Source organism: Oncorhynchus masou, unplaced genomic scaffold (genome assembly GCF_036934945.1).
Source record: "Oncorhynchus masou masou isolate Uvic2021 unplaced genomic scaffold, UVic_Omas_1.1 unplaced_scaffold_614, whole genome shotgun sequence".
In the NCBI taxonomy this organism is placed as follows: domain Eukaryota; kingdom Metazoa; phylum Chordata; class Actinopteri; order Salmoniformes; family Salmonidae; genus Oncorhynchus; species Oncorhynchus masou.
The window spans coordinates 185,001-206,429 of record NW_027012566.1 but is presented as its reverse complement, the minus strand read 5'-3'; the positions used below and the strand labels follow the sequence as shown (position 1 = coordinate 206,429).

The window sequence follows — 21,429 nt, the reverse complement described above, 5'->3', positions numbered from 1 at the left end:
CTGGTTGATCTATTCATGGTGATGTACTGGTTGATGTATTTATGATGATGTACTGGTTGATGTAACTATAGCTAGACTATGCATGATGATGTATTGGTTGATGTAACTATAGCTAGACTATTCATGATGATGTACTGGTTGATGTAACTATAGCTAGACTATTCATGGTGATGTACTGGTTGATCTAGTCATGATGCTGTACTGGTTGATGTAACTATAGCTAGACTGGTTGTTTTTGAAGTGCTCTTGAGATTCTTATGAAAAGTGCAATAGAAACGTGATGCATTATTCTTGTTATGATTTTGACGTCTCCTCTGTGATTAATCACAACGTCAGTGGTCCATACATCACATTTATAAATCACTTTATAGAGACAGATATCACACCTTAGATGACACACACACACCTTAGATGACACACACACACATCTTAGATGACACAAACACCTTATTTTGACGTCTCCTCTGTGTTTAACCAGGCAGTCAGTGTTTAACCAGGCAGTTGTGTTTAATAATCAGGCAGTCAGTGTTTAATCAGGCAGTCAGTGTTTAATCAGGCAGTCAGTGTTTAATCAGGCAGTCAGTGTTTAATCAGGCAGTCAGTGTTTAATCAGGCAGTCAGTGTTTAACCAGACAGTCAGTGTTTAACCAGACAGTCAGTGTTTAACCAGACAGTCAGTGTTTGACCATACAGTCAGTGTTTAATCAGGCAGTCAGTGTTTAATCAGGCAGTCAGTGTTTAATAATCAGGCAGTCATTGTTTAATCAGGCAGTCAGTGTTTAATCAGGCAGTCAGTGTTTAATAATCAGGCAGTCAGTGTTTAATCAGGCAGTCAGTGTTTAATCAGGCAGTCAGTGTTTAACCAGACAGTCAGTGTTTAATAATCACACAGTCAGTGTTTAATCAGGCAGTCTGTGTTTAATCAGGCAGTCAGTGTTTAATCAGGCAGTCAGTGTTTAATCAGGCAGTCAGTGTTTAATCAGACAGTCAGTGTTTAACCAGACAGTCAGTGTTTAACCAGGCAGTCAGTGTTTAATCAGGCAGTCAGTGTTTAATCAGGCAGTCAGTGTTTAATCAGGCAGTCAGTGTTTAATCAGGCAGTCAGTGTTTAATAATCAGGCAGTCAGTGTTTAATCAGGCAGTCAGTGTTTAATCAGGCAGTCAGTGTTTAATCAGGCAGTCAGTGTTTAATCAGGCAGTCAGTGTTTAATAATCAGGCAGTCAGTGTTTAATCAGGCAGTCAGTGTTTAATCAGGCAGTCAGTGTTTAATAATCAGGCAGTCAGTGTTTAATAATCAGGCAGTCAGTGTTTAATCAGGCAGTCAGTGTTTAACCAGACAGTCAGTGTTTAATAATCAGGCAGTCAGTGTTTAATCAGACAGTCAGTGTTTAATCAGGCAGTCAGTGTTTAATCAGGCAGTCAGTGTTTAATAATCAGGCAGTCAGTGTTTAATCAGGCAGTCAGTGTTTAACCAGGCAGTCAGTGTTTAACCAGGCAGTCAGTGTTTAATCAGGCAGTCAGTGTTTAATCAGGCAGTCAGTGTTTAATAATCAGGCAGTCAGTGTTTAACCAGACAGTCAGTGTTTAATAATCAGGCAGTCAGTGTTTAATCAGGCAGTCAGTGTTTAATCAGGCAGTCAGTGTTTAACCAGGCAGTCAGTGTTTAACCAGGCAGTCAGTGTTTAATCAGGCAGTCAGTGTTTAACCAGACAGTCAGTGTTTAATCAGGCAGTCAGTGTTTAATCAGGCAGTCAGTGTTTAATCAGGCAGTCAGTGTTTAATCAGGCAGTCAGTGTTTAATCAGGCAGTCAGTGTTTAATAATCAGGCAGTCAGTGTTTAATCAGGCAGTCAGTGTTTAATAATCAGGCAGTCAGTGTTTAATAATCAGGCAGTCAGTGTTTAATCAGGCAGTCAGTGTTTAACCAGACAGTCAGTGTTTAATAATCAGGCAGTCAGTGTTTAATCAGACAGTCAGTGTTTAATCAGGCAGTCAGTGTTTAATCAGGCAGTCAGTGTTTAATCAGGCAGTCAGTGTTTAACCAGACAGTCAGTGTTTAATCAGGCACTCAGTGTTTAATCAGGCAGTCAGTGTTTAATCAGGCAGTCAGTGTTTAATCAGACAGTCAGTGTTTAATCATACAGTCAGTGTTTAACCAGGCAGTCAGTGTTTAATCAGGCAGTCAGTGTTTAATCAGGCAGTCAGTGTTTAATAATCAGGCAGTCAGTGTTTAACCAGACAGTCAGTGTTTAATAATCAGGCAGTCAGTGTTTAATCAGGCAGTCAGTGTTTAATCAGGCAGTCAGTGTTTAACCAGGCAGTCAGTGTTTAACCAGGCAGTCAGTGTTTAATCAGGCAGTCAGTGTTTAACCAGACAGTCAGTGTTTAATCAGGCAGTCAGTGTTTAATAATCAGGCAGTCAGTGTTTAACCAGACAGTCAGTGTTTAACCAGACAGTCAGTGTTTAACCAGGCAGTCAGTGTTTAATAATCAGGCAGTCAGTGTTTAACCAGACAGTCAGTGTTTAATCAGGCAGTCAGTGTTTAATCAGGCAGTCAGTGTTTAATCAGGCAGTCAGTGTTTAACCAGGCAGTCAGTGTTTAATCATACAGTCAGTGTTTAACCAGACAGTCAGTGTTTAATCAGGCAGTCAGTGTTTAACCAGGCAGTCAGTGTTTAACCAGGCAGTCAGTGTTTAATAATCAGGCAGTCAGTGTTTAACCAGGCAGTCAGTGTTTAATCAGGCAGTCAGTGTTTAACCAGACAGTCAGTGTTTAATCAGGCAGTCAGTGTTTAACCAGACAGTCAGTGTGTAATCAGGCAGTCAGTGTTTAATCAGGCAGTCAGTGTTTAATCAGACAGTCAGTGTTTAATCAGGCAGTCAGTGTTTAATCAGGCAGTCAGTGTTTAACCAGGCAGTCAGTGTTTAATCAGGCAGTCAGTGTTTAATCAGACAGTCAGTGTTTAATCAGGCAGTCAGTGTTTAATCAGGCAGTCAGTGTTTAATCACACAGTCAGTGTTTAATCAGGCAGTCAGTGTTTAATCAGGCAGTCACTGTTTAATCAGGCAGTCAGTGTTTAATCACACAGTCAGTGTTTAACCAGGCAGTCAGTGTTTAATAACCAGGCAGTCAGTGTTTAACCAGGCAGTCAGTGTTTAATCAGGCAGTCAGTGTTCCAAATGTATAAATAACTTCATAGAGACAGATAACACACCTTGGATAACACACACACACACACACACGTGTGTGTTCCTACCTGGCGTCAGCCTCACTGTAGTACTCCCTGGCTACGATGTCCTCAAACAGCTCTCCTCCAGTCACCCTGAAAACACACAGAGACACACACACAGAGACACACACACAGAGACACACACAGAGACACACACACAGAGACACACACACAGAGACACACGGACAGAGACACACGGACAGAGACACACGGACAGAGACACACGGACAGAGACACACGGACAGAGACAGAGACACACACACAGAGACACACACACAGAGACACACACACAGAGACACACGGACAGAGACACACGGACAGAGACACACGGACAGAGACACACACACAGAGACACACACACAGAGACACACACACAGAGACACACACACAGAGACACACGGACAGAGACACACGGACAGAGACACACGGACAGAGACAGAGACACACACACACAGAGACACACACACAGAGACACACACACAGAGACACACACACACACAGAGACACACACACACAGAGACACACACACACAGAGACACACACACACAGAGACACACACACACAGAGACACACACACACAGAGACACACACACACAGAGACACACACACACAGAGACACACACCAAGCTGGTTTACCTCTCTAGTGTGTCTGTGGTTTAATACTAGTTATTATTTTAATTTTTTTATTTTACCTTTATTTAACCAGGCAAGTCAGTTAAGAACACATTCTTATTTTCAATGACGGCCTGGGAACAGTGGGTTAACTGCCTGTTCAGGGGCAGAACGACAGATTTGTACCTTGTCAGCTCGGGGGTTTGAACTCACAACCTTCCGGTTACTAGTCCAACGCTCTAAGCACTAGGCTACCCTGCCGCCCTGACAAAAGCAGCACCTGTCATCCCTGGATATACACTCACTGAGAGATGGAGGGATGAGATACACATAGATGTGAGAGGTATACACACAGATCAAACAGCAGGAAGTGGAAGCCCTCCTCTGATATGAGAGGTAGAGGTGTACTCACAGATCAAACAGCAGGAAGTGGAAGCCCTCCTCTGATATGAGAGGTAGAGATGTACTCACAGATCAAACAGCAGGAAGTGGAAGCCCTCCTCTGATATGAGAGGTAGAGATGTACTCACAGATCAAACAGCAGGAAGTGGAAGCCCTCCTCTGATATGAGAGATGTACTCACAGATCAAACAGCAGGAAGTGGAAGCCCTCCTCTGATATGAGAGATGTACTCACAGATCAAACAGCAGGAAGTGGAAGCCCTCCTCTGATATGAGAGGTAGAGATGTACTCACAGATCAAACAGCAGGAAGTTGAAGCCCTCCTCTGATATGAGAGATGTACTCACAGATCAAACAGCAGGAAGTGGAAGCCCTCCTCTGATATGAGAGGTAGAGATGTACTCACAGATCAAACAGCAGGAAGTTGAAGCCCTCCTCTGATATGAGAGATCTACTCACAGATCAAACAGCAGGAAGTGGAAGCCCTCCTCTGATATGAGAGGTAGAGGTGTACTCACAGATCAAACAGCAGGAAGTGGAAGCCCTCCCCTGATATAAGAGGTAGAGATGTACTCACAGATGAAACAGCAGGAAGTGGAAGCCCTCATCTGATATGAGAGGTAGAGATGTACTCACAGATCAAACAGCAGGAAGTGGAAGCCCTCCTCTGATATGACAGGTAAAGATGTACTCACAGATCAAACAGCAGGAAGTTGAAGCCCTCCTCTGATATGAGAGATCTACTCACAGATCAAACAGCAGGAAGTGGAAGCCCTCCTCTGATATGAGAGGTAGAGGTGTACTCACAGATCAAACAGCAGGAAGTGGAAGCCCTCCTCTGATATGAGAGGTAGAGATGTACTCACAGATCAAACAGCAGGAAGTTGAAGCCCTCCTCTGATATGAGAGATGTACTCACAGATCAAACAGCAGGAAGTGGAAGCCCTCCTCTGATATGAGAGGTAGAGGTGTACTCACAGATCAAACAGCAGGAAGTGAAAGCCCTCCTCTTATATGAGAGGTAGAGGTGTACTCACAGATCAAACAGCAGGAAGTGGAAGCCCTCCTCTTATATGAGAGGTAGAGGTGTACTCACAGATCAAACAGCAGGAAGTGGAAGCCATCTGATATGAGTGGTAGAGGTGTACTCACAGATCAAACAGCAGGTAGTGGAAGCCCTCCTCTGATATACTGTCATGAAGCCTCACTGAGAAGACAGGAAGAGAGGGAATAGAGGGGGTAAGAGAGGGGGATAGACGGGGCAGAGAGGGGGAAGAGAGGGGATAGAGTGGGCAGGAGAGGGGCAATAGCGGGGATAGAGATAGAGGGTGGGAAGAGGGGGGTATAGAGGGGGATAGAGGGGGATGAGAAGGGATAGAGGGGATAGTGGGGGAAGAGAAGGGAAGAGAATGGATAGAGGGGAAGAGAGGGGATAGAGGGGGAAGAGAGGGGATAGAGGGGGGAAGAGAGGGGATAGAGGGGGAAGAGAGGGGATAGAGTGGGGAAGAGAAGGGATAGAGGGGGAGAGAAGGGATAGAGGGGGAAGAGAGGGAATAGAGGGGGAAGAGAAGGGATAGAGGGGGAAGAGAAGGGATAGAGGGGAAGAGAGGGGATAGAGGGGGAAGAGAAGGGATAGAGGGGGAAGAGAAGGGATAGAGGGGAAGAGAAGAGATAGAGGGGGGGAAGAGAGGGGATAGAGGGGGAAGAGCAGGGATAGAGGGGAAGAGAAGGGATAGAGGGGGGAAGAGAAGGGATAGAGGGGGAAGAGAAGGGATAGAGGGGGGGAGAGAAGGGATAGAGGGGAAGAGAAGGGATAGAGGGGGAAGAGAAGGGATAGAGGTGGAAGAGAAGGGATAGAGGGGAAGAGAAGGGATAGAGGGGGAAGAGAGGGGATAGAGGGGAAGAGAAGGGATAGAGGGGGAAGAGAAGGGATAGAGGGGGAAGAGAAGGGATAGAGGGGGAAGAGAAGGGATAGAGGGGGAAGAGAAGGATAGAGGAGGGAAGAGAAGGGATAGAGGGGGAAGAGAAGGAAGATAAGGGATAGAGTGGGGAAGAGAGGGGAAGAGAAGGGATAGAGGGGGAAGAGAAGGATAGGGGAAGAGAAGGGATAGAGGGGAAGAGAAGGGAAGATAAGGGATAGAGTGGGGAAGAGAGGGAAGAGAAGGGATAGAGGGGGGAAGAGAGGGGATAGAGGGGGAAGAGAAGGGATAGAGGGGGAAGAGAAGGGATAGAGGGGGAAGAGAGGGGATAGAGGGGGAAGAGAAGGGATAGAGGGGAAGAGAAGGGATAGAGGGGAAGAGAAGGGATAGAGGGGAAGAGAAGGGATAGAGGGGGAAGAGAAGGATAGAGGAGGGAAGAGAAGGGAAGATAAGGGATAGAGTGGGGAAGAGAGGGGAAGAGAAGGGATAGAGGGGAAGAGAAGGATAGAGGGGGAAGAGAAGGGATAAAGGGGAAGAGAAGGGATAGAGGGGGAAGAGAAGGGATAGAGGGGGAAGAGAAGGATAGAGGAGGGAAGAGAAGGGATAGAGGGGGAAGAGAAGGGATAGAGGGGGAAGAGAAGGGATAGAGGGGGAAAAGATGGGATAGAGGAGGGAAGAGAGGGGATAGAGGGGGAAGAGAAGGGATAGAGGGGGGAAGAGAAGGGATAGAGGGGGAAGAGAAGGGATAGAGGGGGGAAGAGAAGGATAGAGGAGGGAAGAGAAGGGATAGAGGGGGGAAGAGAAGGGAAGATAAGGGATAGAGTGGGGAAGAGAGGGGAAGAGAAGGGATAGAGGGGGAAGAGAAGGATAGAGGGGAAGAGAAGGGATAGAGGGGGAAGAGAAGGGAAGATAAGGGATAGAGTGGGGAAGAGAGGGGAAGAGAAGGGATAGAGGGGAAGAGAGGGGGAGAGAAGGGATAGAGGGGGAAGAGAAGGGACGAGAAGGGATAGAGGGGAAAAGAAGGGATAGAGGGGAAGAGAAGGGAAGAGAGGGGATAGAGGGGATAGAGGGGGAACAGAAGGGATAGAGGGGAAGAGAGGGGATAGAGGGGGAAGAGAAGGGATAGAGGGGGGATAGAGGGGGGATAGAGGGGATAGAGGGGGAACAGAAGGGATAGAGGGGGAAGAGAGGGGATAGAGGGGGAAGGGAAGGGATAGAGGGGGATAGAGGGGGATAGAGGGGATAGAGGGGGGAACAGAAGGGATAGAGGGGGAAGAGAGGGGATAGAGGGGGGAAGAGAAAAAGACAACAGGTTCTATAGAGAAGGATCACTGCTAATATTGAAATGTTCTTGTCTAAGTCCCAAATGGAATGATATTCTCTATGCGAGGCCCTACATTTGACCAGGGCTGCACACACACCTGTTGTGGTCCTTTCCACAACAGGCTAATAAAAACAGAGCAGATGTTGCCAGGGGTCGACGAGGGTTGTTGTTCTCACCAATATTGGGATGTTTCAGCAGACGGCAAATCCTGGCCTCTCTCTCAAGCTTCTGGTGGTCTGGAAACATGACAAACAGAGAGAGAGAGAGACAGAGAGAGAGACAGAGACACAGAGAGAGAGAGAGAGAGAGAGAGAGAGAGAGAGAGACAGAGAGGCAGAGAGACAGAGACAGAGAGAGAGACAGAGAGAGAGAGAGACCGAGAGAGAGAGAGAGAGAGAGACAGAGAGAGAGACAGAGAGAGAGACAGAGAGACAGAGACAGAGACAGAGACAGAGAGAGAGACAGAGAGAGAGACAGAGAGAGAGACAGAGAGAGACAGAGACAGAGAGAGAGAGACAGAGACAGAGAGAAAGAGAGAAAGAGAGACAGAGAGACAGACAGAGACAGAGAGAGAAGTGAATCCCTGTATTTCACTGTTTCTGTATCTCCATAGACTACAGTGCTGTAGGTAATCCTCTACAGACTGTGATGCCAATGTCAGCCCGTAGAGGGTGTACTGTGTGTGTGTCGGAGGACAGCACAGTTGGCAGAGGTAACTGATGAAATTACTATAAATAAAACTTCATGTCCTCTATTTCTCCTCCTCTTAACATCTATCTATCCCTCTCTATCTATCTCTATCCCTCTCTCTTCATTCCCTTTCACCCATCTCTCTCTCCCCCTCTCTCCCTCCCTTACCCCCATCCCCCTCCAGCTCCCTCCCTTTCTCTCCCCTCTCTCCCTCCCTTTCTCCCTCCCTTTCACCCATCTCTCTCTCCCCCCCTCCCTCCCCTCCCTTACCCCCATCCCCCTCTACCTCCCTCCCTTTCTCTCCCTCTCTCCCTCCCTATCTCTCTCTCCCCCTCTCTCCCTCCCTTACCCCCATCACCCTCCAGCTCCCTCCCTTTCTCTCCCCTCTCTCCCTCCCTTTCTCCCTCCCTTTCACCCATCTCTCTCTCCCCCTCTCTCCCTCCCTTACCCCATCCCCCTCTATCTCCCTCCCTTTCTCTCCCCTCTCCCTCCCTTTCACCCATCTCTCTTTCCCCCTCTCTCCCTCCCTTACCCCCATCACCCTCCAGCTCCCTCCCTTTCTCTCCCTCTCTCCCTCCCTTTCTCCCTCCCTTTCTCCCCCCTCTCTCGCTATTTCTATTCTACTGTATTCTATTCTACTGTATTCTATTCTACTGTATTCTATTCCACTGTATTCTATTCCACTGTTTTCTATTCCACTGTATTCTATTCCACTGTATTCTATTCCACTGTATTCTATTCTACTGTATTCTATTCCACTGTATTCTATTCTACTGTATTCTATTCTACTGTATTCTATTCCACTGTATTCTATTCCACTGTATTCTATTCTACTGTATTCTATTCCACTGTATTCTATTCCACTGTATTCTATTCTACTGTATTCTATTCCACTGTATTCTATTCCACTGTATTCTATTCTACTGTATTCTATTCTACTGTATTCTATTCCACTGTATTCTATTCCACTGTATTCTATTCTACTGTATTCTATTCTACTGTATTCTATTCCAATCAACTTTATTTTATTCTATTGTACTTTATTTGTACTTTACTTATCCAATCTATTTTATTCAACTCTACTTTATTTTATTATATTCTACTTTATTCTACTCTACTCTACTCCACTTTATTCTATTCTATTATATTCTACCCTACTCTACTTTATACTAACCCTACTATATTCTACCCTACTCTATTCTACTTTATTCTACTCTATTATATTCTACCCTACTCTACTTTATTCTACTCTATTATATACTACCCTACTCTATTCTACTTTATTCTACTCTATTATATTCTACCCTACTCTATTATATTCTACCCTACTCTACTTTATTCTACTCTATTATATTCTACCCTACTCTACTTTATTCTACCCTACTATATTCCACCCTACTATATTCTACTTTAATCTACCCTACTCTATTTTACCCCACTCTAATCTACTTTAATCTGCCCTACTCTATTTTACCCTACTCTATTCTACTTTAATCTACCCTACTCTATTTACTCTACTTTATTTCGCCCTACTGTATTCCACCCTACTCTATTCTGCATTATTCTACCCTACTCTATTCTACTTTAATCTGCCCTACTCTATTCTACTTTATTCTACCCTACTCTAATCTACTTTAATCTACCCTACTCTATTCTACTTTAATCTGCCCTACTCTATTCTACTTTATTCTACCCTATTCTATTCTACCCTACACTATTCTACTTTAATCTACCCTACTCTATTTTACCCTACTCTATTCTACTTTAATCTACCCTACTCTATTTACTCTACTTTATTTCATCATAATGATTCTCTGCTGCTTTCTAGGAATCAGTGATTTGATACTGTATCACTTTACTGTGTGAATCGGAATTCAAACAATTCAAATCAGAACTGTGTCAAGTGACTCTGATTCGGAACCGGTGAGTCAAGACGACCCATTTCACTTTGCCTCAGGACAGAGAGGGGGAGAGAGCGACAGAGAGATGGGGAGCGAGAGGGAGGGAGGGAGCGACAGATAGAGAGAGAGAGACAGAGACAGAGAGACAGAGACAGACAGAGAGAGAGAGAGAGAGAGGGAGAGAGAGAGAGACAGAGAGAGAGGGGAAAAGAGAGAGGGGTCAGACAGACATGTGTTTGCGTGAGTGTTGATTCCTAGAAGAGAGAGATGAAAAGAGCGGGAGTGTGGAAGAAGAGCATAAGAAAGAGATGGAGAGAAATGAAGGAGAAAGAGAGAGAGTGAAAGAGAGACGGAGAGAGGAGGACGGAGGGAGAGATGGAGGAGAGAGAGATGGAGGAGAGAGAGATGGAGGGAGAGATGGAGGAGAGAGAGATGGAGGAGAGAGATGGAGGTAGAGATGGAGGAGAGAGAGATGGAGAGAGGAGGATGGAGGGAGGGAGAGATGGAGGGAGAGATGGAGGAGAGAAATGGAGAGAGGAGGGAGGGAGGGAGAGAAGGAGGAGAGAGATGGTGAGAGGAAGGAGGGAGAGATGGAGGAGAGAAATGGAGAGATGGAGGAGAGTGGAGGGAGGGAGAGATGGAGGAGAGAGAGATGGAGAGAAATGAAGGAGAAGAGAGAGAGTGAAAGGGAGATGGAGAGAGGAAGGAGGGAGAGATGGAGGAGAGGAGAGAGGAGGATGGAGGAGAGGAGGACAGAGGACCAAGGACAACCTACCCGTTATCATCAGCTCGCCCTGGGAGCAAGGTCACTAATCTGTCCATCTCTCTCTCAACTTCCTTTCTCTCTCCCTCACTCACTTTCTCTTTATAAGTCTCCCTCTCAATCCCTCTCTCTCTCTCTCCGCCACAGGTAGTCTACCCCCCAGCCAGCCGGACATCTGTTGTCTAGCAACTCCTTGACCAATCAGAGTGCTCTGAACTCCCCTCTCCTTCCCCTCTACTATTTTCTGCAGTGGAACTAGCACTGCATGCAAATGGATGTCCCTGGAGCACACACACACACACACACACACACACACACACACACACACACACACACACACACACACACACACACACACACACACACACACACACACACACACAGGCAAAGCAAACACTAAAACCTCAACCTCATCCCTAATTTCTATCTCTCTCACAGACACAGTTTATCCTTCTCTCTCTCTCTTTCTCTCTCTCTCTCTCTCTTTCTCTCTCTCCCTCTCCCTCTCTCTCTCTATCCATCTCTATATCCCTCTCTCTGTCCATCTCTCTATCCATTTCTCTTCCCATCTCTCTCTCTCCCTCTCCCTCTCTCTCTCTCTCTCTCTCTCTATCCATCTCTATATCCCTCTCTCTATCCCTCTCTCTATCCCTCTCTCTATCCATCTCTATCCCTCTCTCTATCCATCTCTCTATCCATCTCTCTATCCATTTCTCTTCCCATCTCTCTCTCTCCCTCTCCCTCTCTCTCTCTCTCTCTATCCATCTCTATATCCCTCTCTCTATCCCTCTCTCTATCCCTCTCTATCCATCTCTCTATCCATTTCTCTTCCCATCTCTCTCTCTCTCTCTCTCTTTCTGTTCTCTCTCTACTCCTCTCTCTATCCCTCTCTCTCTCTCTCTCTCTATCCATCTCTCTACTCCTCTCTCTATCCCTCTCTCTATCCCTCTCTCTATCCATTTCTCTTCCCATCTCTCTATCCAACACGCTGTAGCAGACCAGACACTGTAACAAGACACCAGACTAAAGAAAATGGTCTGAACTTGGCATAGACTTGGTTTACCTTCAAACTCGCCCATCCGAGAGGAAACAGACGGGGTGGACTTACAACCGTAGGATTATTGACAACATATCAACTATATTTACTCTCCAAATCTTTATTGACAACATAAAAACATTTACACAATGGGCACTTGTTGATTCTCAAATGCATCGTTACAGTTGTTGGTTAGCTAGTCGTGTCATTGATGCTAGCTATCTGACCCGGAAGAAACCACAAGAAAGGTTGTTGGTTAGCTAGTCGTGTCATTGATGCTAGCTATCTGACCCGGAAGAAACCACAAGAAAGGTTGTTGGTTAGCTAGTCGTGTCATTGATGCTAGCTATCTGACCATTCAGTATCATAACACCACAGTCTTGTCATTGATGCTAGCTATCTGACCCGGGAAGAAACCACAAGAAAGGTTGTTGGTTAGCTAGTCGTGTCATTGATGCTAGCTATCTGACCATTCAGTATCATAACACCACAGTCTTGTCATTGTTGCTAGCTATCTGACCCCGGAAGAAACCACAAGAAATAGTTCTACTGACCAGGAAGAAACCACAAGAAAGGTCGTCAAGGAGACTTGAACCTGTGATATGCAATTTTCTGTGTGTGTGTGTGTGTGTGTGTGTGTGTGTGTGTGTGTGTGTGTGTGTGTGTGTGTGTGTGTGTGTGTGTGTTTGACAGTAGGTTAACACAATGTGACAGTTTGAATGGAGTGTGTCTGGCTGTGCAGTTGGTTCCTCTAGTCTGGGAGTCAGCAAATCACACTACAGCAAATCACACTATCTCTGTGCCCTCTCTCTCTCTGTATCTCCGTGCCCTCTCCTCTCTCTCTCTCTCTGTATCTCTGCCCTCTCTCTCTCTCTCTCTCTCTCTCTCTGTATCTCTGCCCTCTCCTCTCTCTCTGTATCTCTGTTCCCCTCTCTCTCTCTGTATCTCTGCCCTCTCCTCTCTCTGTATCTCTGTGCCCCCTCTCTCTCTCTGTATCTCCGTGCCCTCTCCTCTCTCTCTCTCTGTATCTCTACCCTCTCTCTCTCTCTCTCTCTCTCTCTGTATCTCTGCCCTCTTCTCTCTCTCTGTATCCCTGTGCCCCCTCTCTCTCTCTGTATCTCTGCCCTCTCCTCTCTCTCTGTATCTCTGTGCCCCCTCTCTCTCTCTGTATCTCTGCCCTCTCCTCTCTCTGTATCTCTGTGCCCCCTCTCTCTCTGTATCTCTGTACCCTCTCCCTCTCTCTCTGTATCTCTGCCCTCTCCCTCTCTCTCTGTATCTCTGTACCCTCTCCCTCTCTCTCTGTATCTCTGCCCTCTCTCTCTCTGTATCTCTGTGCCCTCTCCCTATCTCTCTGTATCTCTGTGCCCTCTCCCTCTCTCTCTGTATCTCTGCCCTCTCTCTCTCTGTATCTCTGTGCCCTCTCCCTATCTCTCTGTATCTCTGTGCCCTCTCCCTCTCTCTCTGTATCTCTGCAGTCTGTGTGTGTCATCCTACTTTTCCCCAGTTTTGGTTCTTGAGACAGATTCTTTAGAGAGAGAGAGAGAGAGAGAGAGAGAGAGAGAGAGAGAGAGAGAGAGAGAGAGAGAGAGAGAGTTCGACAGACAGACAGACAGACGGACAGACGGACAGACGGACAGAGAGACAGAGAGACAGAGACGGAGACAGAGGGAGAGAGAGACAGAGAGACAGAGAGACAGAGAGACAGAGAGACAGAGAGACCGAGACCGAGACAGAGAGAGAGAGAGAGAGACAGACAGACTTTCTCTAATTAAGGGTGCCCTGGCTCTCTTCCTCCTCAGAGTCTGCTGCCCTAGTTAGTCACACACACACACATAGACTAACAGTCACGTTCTCCACAGCTTTGTCCCATAATGCAGTTCAACAGGCAGTTCTCGCCAGACAGGTGAACAGACAATGAGCTGTTTGTGTGCGTGTGTGTGAGAGAGAGTATTTGGAACCAAAGACTGATCACCCCAATCCACAAAACGGGAGACAAATCTAACCCCAATAACTTCCGTGGGATTTGCATAGACAGCAACAGCAACCTTGGGAAAACCTCCTGAAGTTGAAGAAGCGCTGTTGCACCTTCTTCACCACACAGTCTGTGTGGGTGGACCATTTCAGTTTGTCAGCGATGTGAAAGCCGAGCTACTTTCCACCTTCTCCCGTCGATGTGGATAGGGGGGGGGGTTTGCTCCCTCTGCTGTTTCCTGAAGTCTACGGTCAGAATAACTACTGTTTGTCGCCTTGCCATGGTTAAATGAAATGCAGTCTGAGCCACTGTTTGTATTCGGCCATATCCACAGTCTCCTCACAGTGGGAACAACATCCCCTAGACACTTCCTGGTGAACTCGGCCACTGGTTTTAATAGTCACCATGGGAACAACATCCCCTAGACACTTCCTGATGAACTCAGCCACTGGTTTTAATAGTCACCGTGGGAACAACATCCCCTAGACACTTCCTGATGAACTCGGCCACTGGTTTTAATAGTCACCATGGGAACAACATCCCCTAGACACTTCCTGATGAACTCAGCCACTGGTTTTAATAGTCACCATGGGAACAACATCCCCTAGACACTTCCTGGTGAACTCAGCCACTGGTTTTAATAGTCACCGTGGGAACAACATCCCCTAGACACTTCCTGATGAACTCGGCCACTGGTTTTAATAGTCACCGTGGGAACAACATCCCCTAGACACTTCCTGATGAACTCGGCCACTGGTTTTAATAGTCACCGTGGGAACAACATCCCCTAGACACTTCCTGATGAACTCGGCCACTGGTTTTAATAGTCACCGTGTGGGAACAACATCCCCTAGACACTTCCTGGTGAACTCAGCCACTGGTTTTAATAGTCACCGTGGGAACAACATCCCCTAGACACTTCCTGATGAACTCGGCCACTGGTTTTAATAGTCACAGTGGGAACAACATCCCCTAGACACTTCCTGATGAACTCAGCCACTGGTTTTAATAGTCACCGTGGGAACAACATCCCCTAGACACTTCCTGATGAACTCAGGCCACTGGTTTTAATAGTCACCATGGGAACAACATCCCCTTATACACTTCCTGGTGAACTCAGCCACTGGTTTTAATAGTCACCATGGGAACAACATCCCCTAGTCACTTCCTGATGAACTCGGCCACTGGTTTTAATAGTCACCGTGGGAACAACATCCCCTAGACACTTCCTGATGAACTCGGCCACTGGTTTTAATAGTCACCGTGGGAACAACATCCCCTTAGACACTTCCTGATGAACTCGGCCACTGGTTTTAATAGTCACCATGGGAACAACATCCCCTAGACACTTCCTGATGAACTCAGCCACTGGTTTTAATAGTCACCGTGGGAACAACATCCCCTAGACACTTCCTGATGAACTCGGCCACTGGTTTTAATAGTCACCGTGGGAACAACATCCCCTAGACACTTCCTGATGAACTAAAGCCACTGGTTTTAATAGTCACCGTGGGAACAACATCCCCTAGACACTTCCTGATGAACTCAGCCACTGGTTTTAATAGTCACCGTGGGAACAACATCCCCTAGACACTTCCTGATGAACTCAGCCACTGGTTTTAATAGTCACCGTGGGAACAACATCCCCTAGACACTTCCTGATGAACTCAGCCACTGGTTTTAATAGTCACCGTGGGAACAACATCCCCTAGACACTTCCTGGTGAACTCAGCCACTGGTTTTAATAGTCACCGTGGGAACAACATCCCCTAGACACTTCCTGATGAACTCGGCCACTGGTTTTAATAGTCACCGTGGGAACAACATCCCCTAGACACTTCCTGATGAACTCGGCCACTGGTTTTAATAGTCACCATGGGAACAACATCCCCTAGACACTTCCTGATGAACTCAGCCACTGGTTTTAATAGTCACCGTGGGAACAACATCCCCTAGACACTTCCTGATGAACTCAGCCACTGGTTTTAATAGTCACAGTGGGAACAACATCCCCTAGACACTTCCTGGTGAACTCAGCCACTGGTTTTAATAGTCACCGTGGGAACAACATCCCCTAGACACTTCCTGATGAACTCGGCCACTGGTTTTAATAGTCACCGTGGGAACAACATCCCCTTAGACACTTCCTGATGAACTCGGCCACTGGTTTTAATAGTCACCATGGGAACAACATCCCCTAGATACTTCCTGATGAACTCAGCCACTGGTTTTAATAGTCACCGTGGGAACAACATCCCCTAGACACTTCCTGATGAACAAAGACATTGCGTCCGTGTATTCGTTGATATTATTCTCAGAGGCCACCCAAAAACATATCCCAGTCCACATGATCAAAACAATCTTGAAGCATGGATTCCCATTGGTCAGACCAGCGTTGAATAGTCCGTAGTGCAGGTACTTCCTGTTTGAGTTTATGCCTATAGGAAGGGAGTCTTCTTATGGGAATGTGTCTGTAACTATTACATGTCCCCTCTGAGGTTGCCCTTATCTTGACCTAGTATATTACCTAGGACCTACGTGGCTCAGTGTTGTATGTCCCCTCTGAGGTTGCCCTTATCTTGACCTAGTATATGACCTATGACCTAGGAGGCTCAGATGTCCAGGAGGGGGTGTATTTGAGATGGGCTTATCTAGAATTGACAATTGATATATGCCATTGGATGAGGTAATGTTGTGGTCCTAAGTGGTACCAAGAACGAGATAAGAACTTTGTTTATGAGACCAGACTGAATGATAATTTATAGCTAATCCTGTCTGGCTATGGGATACTCCTCTCTCAAGTAAAGTCTTCCTTTGTAATGTTCCTAAGATCTGTTATTTGTCATGTGAGTTGAGAGGGGTGTGTCTTGGCTATAAATGATACTAAGAACTGTTTTGTAAAGCACTCTCAGAGAAGTCATTTATAGACACTGAATTGATCTGAGAGTCACAGGGCTATGGTGAAGCTCATATATAATTAAATATGGACTTTATGATAACTCTGACTTGGGTGTGGTTTGCTCTCTCATGATTTGGTAATACAGGCAATTTCCGCGACAAGTTTTCCTCAGGACATGTGGTTACCAGTAGCATTTTCTTCAGGATATGTTGTTTCCGGTAGCGTTTTCCTCGGGATATGTTGTTTCCAGTAGCGTTTTCCTCGGGATATGTTGTTTCCGGTAGCGTTTTCCTCAGGATATGTGGATTCCGGTAGCGTTTTCCTCAGGATATGTGGATTCCGGTAGCGTTTTCCTCAGGATATGTGGATTCCGGTAGCGTTTTCCTCAGGATATGTGGATTCCGGTAGCGTTTTCCTCGGGATATGTGGATTCCGAATATGGATTCCAGTAGCGTTTTCCTCGGGATATGTGGATTCCGGTAGCGTTTTCCTCAGGATATGTGGATTCCGGTAGCGTTTTCCTCAGGATATGTGGATTCCGGTAGCGTTTTCCTCGGGATATGTGGATTCCGGTAGCGTTTTCCTCAGGATATGTGGATTCCGGTAGCGTTTTCCTCAGGATATGTGGTTTCCGGTAGCGTTTTCCTCAGGATATGTGGATTCCAGTAGCGTTTTCCTCAGGATATATGGTTTCCAGTAGCATTTTCCTCAGAATATGTGGATTCCAGTAGCGTTTTCCTCAGAATATGTGGTTACCAGTAGCGTTTTCCTCAGAATATGTGGATTCCAGTAGCGTTTTCCTCAGAATATGTGGTTTCCAGTAGCATTTTCCTCAGAATATGTGGTTTCCAGTAGCATTTTCCTCATATTTTCTTTGTTGAAGTCCCCAGCTACAATAAATGCGGCCTCGGGATATGTGGTTTCCAGTTTGCATAGAGTCCAGTGTAGTTCTTCGAGGGTCCGTCGTGGTATCGGCTCGAGGGGGAATATACACGGCTGTGGCTATAACCGGAGAGAATTTTCTTGGGAGGTAATACAGTCGGCATTTGATTGGGAGGGATTGTAGGTCGGTGGAACAAAAGACCTCGAGTTTCTTTATGTTATCACAATCACACCATGAGAAGTTAATAACGAAACATACCCCGTAATGACATCACAATACCCAGATAAGAACCCACCTCAGTCATCTGAAAACCCAACCCACATCACAATACCCCGTAATGACATCACAATACCCCGTAATGACATCACAATACCCAGATAAGAACCCACCTCAGTCTTCTGAAAACCCAACCGACATCACAATACCCCGTAATGACATCACAATACCCCGTAATGACATCACAATACCCTTCTTCTTCTTCTTCTTCTTCTTCCCCGAGACATCTTTATTCCTGTCTGCGCGATGTACTGAGAACCCAGCTGGCTGTACAGACTCAGAGAGTCTGATGTTTCCGTGAAATAGAGTATGCTACGATCCCTGATGTTTATCTGGAAGGAGGTCGTTATTATCCAAAGACTGAACATTAGCGAGTAAATTACTCGGAAGCGGTGGGTGGTGTTCGCGCCTCCTTAGTCGCGAGTACCGAATACCGAATGTTCGAATACCGAATACACCCTGAATACCTCTTCTCTGCCAGTGGTGTTTTGGATCGGCCTCTGGAATCAGTCCGTGTGTGTGTGTGTGTGTGTTTCTGTGTGTTTGTTGCCTGTGTGTGAGTCCAGCCCTCAGGAAGGTTTGCCAGCAGCTACAATTACAGTGATATATGTGAAAGAACTGGGTCGACTCCTCTAGAGATCTGTCCCTGAGACTACAAGACCAGCCAAATCCCTGGGTCTACAAACACACATACACACGCTGAACACACGGAAGGGTACACACGCATGAACAAATGGACGCACGCACACACATGTTCAGGCGCACGGATACACTGAACACGCAAGCACACACAAACACACACACACACAATATCACTGTCTTCCAGTTCTATCTCGCAGTCTGTTCAGGTGTGTGTTATCTCATATGGCTGTATCTAAGGTGTGTGTTCTCTAAGGTCTGTGTGTGTGTGTTATCTAAGATGTGTGTGTGTGTGTGTGTCATCTAAGGTGTGTGTGTGTTATCTAAGATGTGTGTGTGTGTGTGTGTGTGTGTGTGTGTGTGTGTGTGTGTGTCATCTAAGGTGTAATATCTGTCTCTATAAAGTGATTTATAAATGTGATGTATGGACCACTGACTGTCTGATTAGAGGAGAGGAGACGCCAAAATAATAACAAGAATAATGCATCACGTTTCTATTGCACTTTTCATAAGAATCTCAGAGCACTTCAAAAACAACCAGTCTAGCTATAGTTACATCAACCAGTACATCATCATAAATAGATCATCCAGTACATCACCATGAATACATCAAACAGTACATAATCATGAGTAGATGAACCAGTACATCACCATGAATAGTCTAGCTATAGTTACATCAACCAGTACATCACCATGAATAGATCAACCAGTACATCACCATGAATAGTCTAGCTATAGTTACATCAACCAGTACATCATCATGAATAGATGAACCAGTACATCACCATGAATAGTCTAGCTATAGTTACATCAACCAGTACATCACCATGAATAGATCAACCAGTACATCGCCATGAATAGTCTAGCTATAGTTACATCAACCAGTACATCATCATGAATAGATGAGCCAGTACATCACCATGAATAGATCAACCAGTACAACACCATGAATAGTCTAGCTATAGTTACATCAACCAGTACATCACCATGAATAGTCTAGCTATAGTTACATCAACCAGTACATCACCATGAATAGAGCAACCAGTACATCATCATGAATAGATCAACCAGTACATCACCATGAATAGATGAACCAGTACATCACCATGAGTAGAGCAACCAGTACATCATCATGAATAGATCAACCAGTACATCACCATGAATAGATGAACCAGTACATCACCATGAATAGATAAACCAGTACATCACCATGAGTAGAGAGAGGAGAGGGCACAGAGAGTTGGCTACAACACCATTGTTTCTCTGTCTGTAGTGTGATTTGCTGACTATCAGAATAGAGGAACCAACTGCACAGCGAGACACACTCCATTCAAACAGTCACACACCTACTGTCAAACACACGCACACACCCACACACACACACCACACCACACCAAGAAAACAGTCATCTTGGTTAAGCCAGAACTAAAGTCTCTGGTCAGACATCACACCAAGAAAACAGTCATCTTGGTTAAGCCAGAACTAAAGTCTCTGGTCAGACATCACACCAAGAAAAGAGTCATCTTGGTTAACCCAGAACTAAAGTCTCTGGTCAGACATCATACCAAGAAAACAGTCATCTTGGTTAAGCCAGAACTAAAGTCTCTGGTCAGACATCACACCAAGAAAAGAGTCATCTTGGTTAAGCCAGAAATAAAGTCTCTGATCATAAAATACAAGTTAAGAGATGACGAGACGTTAGAACGAGGATCAGAACCAGAACGGGAAGCTCCACCCTCTCTCTATACCGGTTAATCAAATCAAATTGTATTTGTCACATACACATGGTTAGCAGATGTTAATGCGAGTGTAGCGACATGCTTGTGCTTCTAGTTCCGACAATGCAGTAATAACCAACAAGTAATCTAGCTAACAATTCCAAAACTACTACCTCATAGACACAAGTGTAAGGGGATAAAGAATATGTACATAAAGATATATGAATGAGTGATGGTACAGAATGGCATAGGCAAGATTCAGTAGATGGTATTGAGTACAGTATATACATATGAGATGAGTATGTAAACAAAGTGTCATAGTTAAAGTGGCTAGTGATACATGTATTACATAAGGATGCAGTAGATGATATAGAGTACAGTATATACGTATACATATGAGATGAATAATGTAGGGTATTTAAACATTATATTAGGTAGCATTGTTTAAAGTGGCTAGTGATATATTTTACATCATTTCCCATCAATTCCCATTATTAAAGTGGCTGGAGTTGAGTCAGTGTGTTGGCAGCAGCCACTCAATGTTAGTGGTTGCTGTTTAACAGTCTGATGGCCTTGAGATAGAAGCTGTTTTTCAGTCTCTCGGTCCCAGCTTTGATGCACCTGTACTGACCTCGCCTTCTGGATGATAGCGGGGTGAACAGGCAGTGGCTCGGGTTGTTGTTGTCCTTGATGATCTTTATGGCCTTCCTGTAACATCGGGTGGTGTAGGTTTCCTGGAGGGCAGGTAGTTTGCCCCGGTGATGCGTTGTGCAGACCTCACTACCCTCTGGAGAGCCTTACGGTTGTGGGCGGAGCAGTTGCCATACCAGGCGGTGATACAGCCCGCCAGGATGCTCTCGATTGTGCATCTGCAGAAGTTTGTGAGTGCTTTTGGTGACAAGCCGAATTTCTTCAGCCTCCTAAGGTTGAAGAGGCGCTGCTGCGTCTTCTTCACGATGCTGTCTGTGTGGGTGGACCAATTCAGTTTGTCTGTGATGTGTATGCCGAGGAACTTAAAACTTACTACCCTCTCCACTACTGTTCCATCGATGTGGATAGGGGGGTGTTCCCTCTGCTGTTTCCTGAAGTCCACAATCATCTCCTTAGTTTTGTTGACGTTGAGTGTGAGGTTATTTTCCTGACACCACACTCCGAGGGCCCTCAC

The 21,429-nt window shown here is 45.8% G+C and overlaps 1 protein-coding gene across 1 annotated transcript in view; it reads right to left on the bottom strand.

Moving 5' to 3' along the window:
* LOC135536405 (calcium/calmodulin-dependent protein kinase type II delta chain-like) overlaps window positions 1-21,429 on the bottom strand; it is a 101,532-nt gene that overhangs the window by 71,675 nt on the left and 8,428 nt on the right. The window contains exons 3-5 of the mRNA XM_064962749.1: window positions 7,664-7,723; window positions 5,397-5,451; window positions 3,259-3,324 (exon numbers count right to left, since the gene is read on the bottom strand). Coding sequence (XP_064818821.1) covers window positions 3,259-3,324; window positions 5,397-5,451; window positions 7,664-7,723 — 181 coding nt within the window. The remainder of the gene's footprint in view (window positions 1-3,258; window positions 3,325-5,396; window positions 5,452-7,663; window positions 7,724-21,429) is intronic.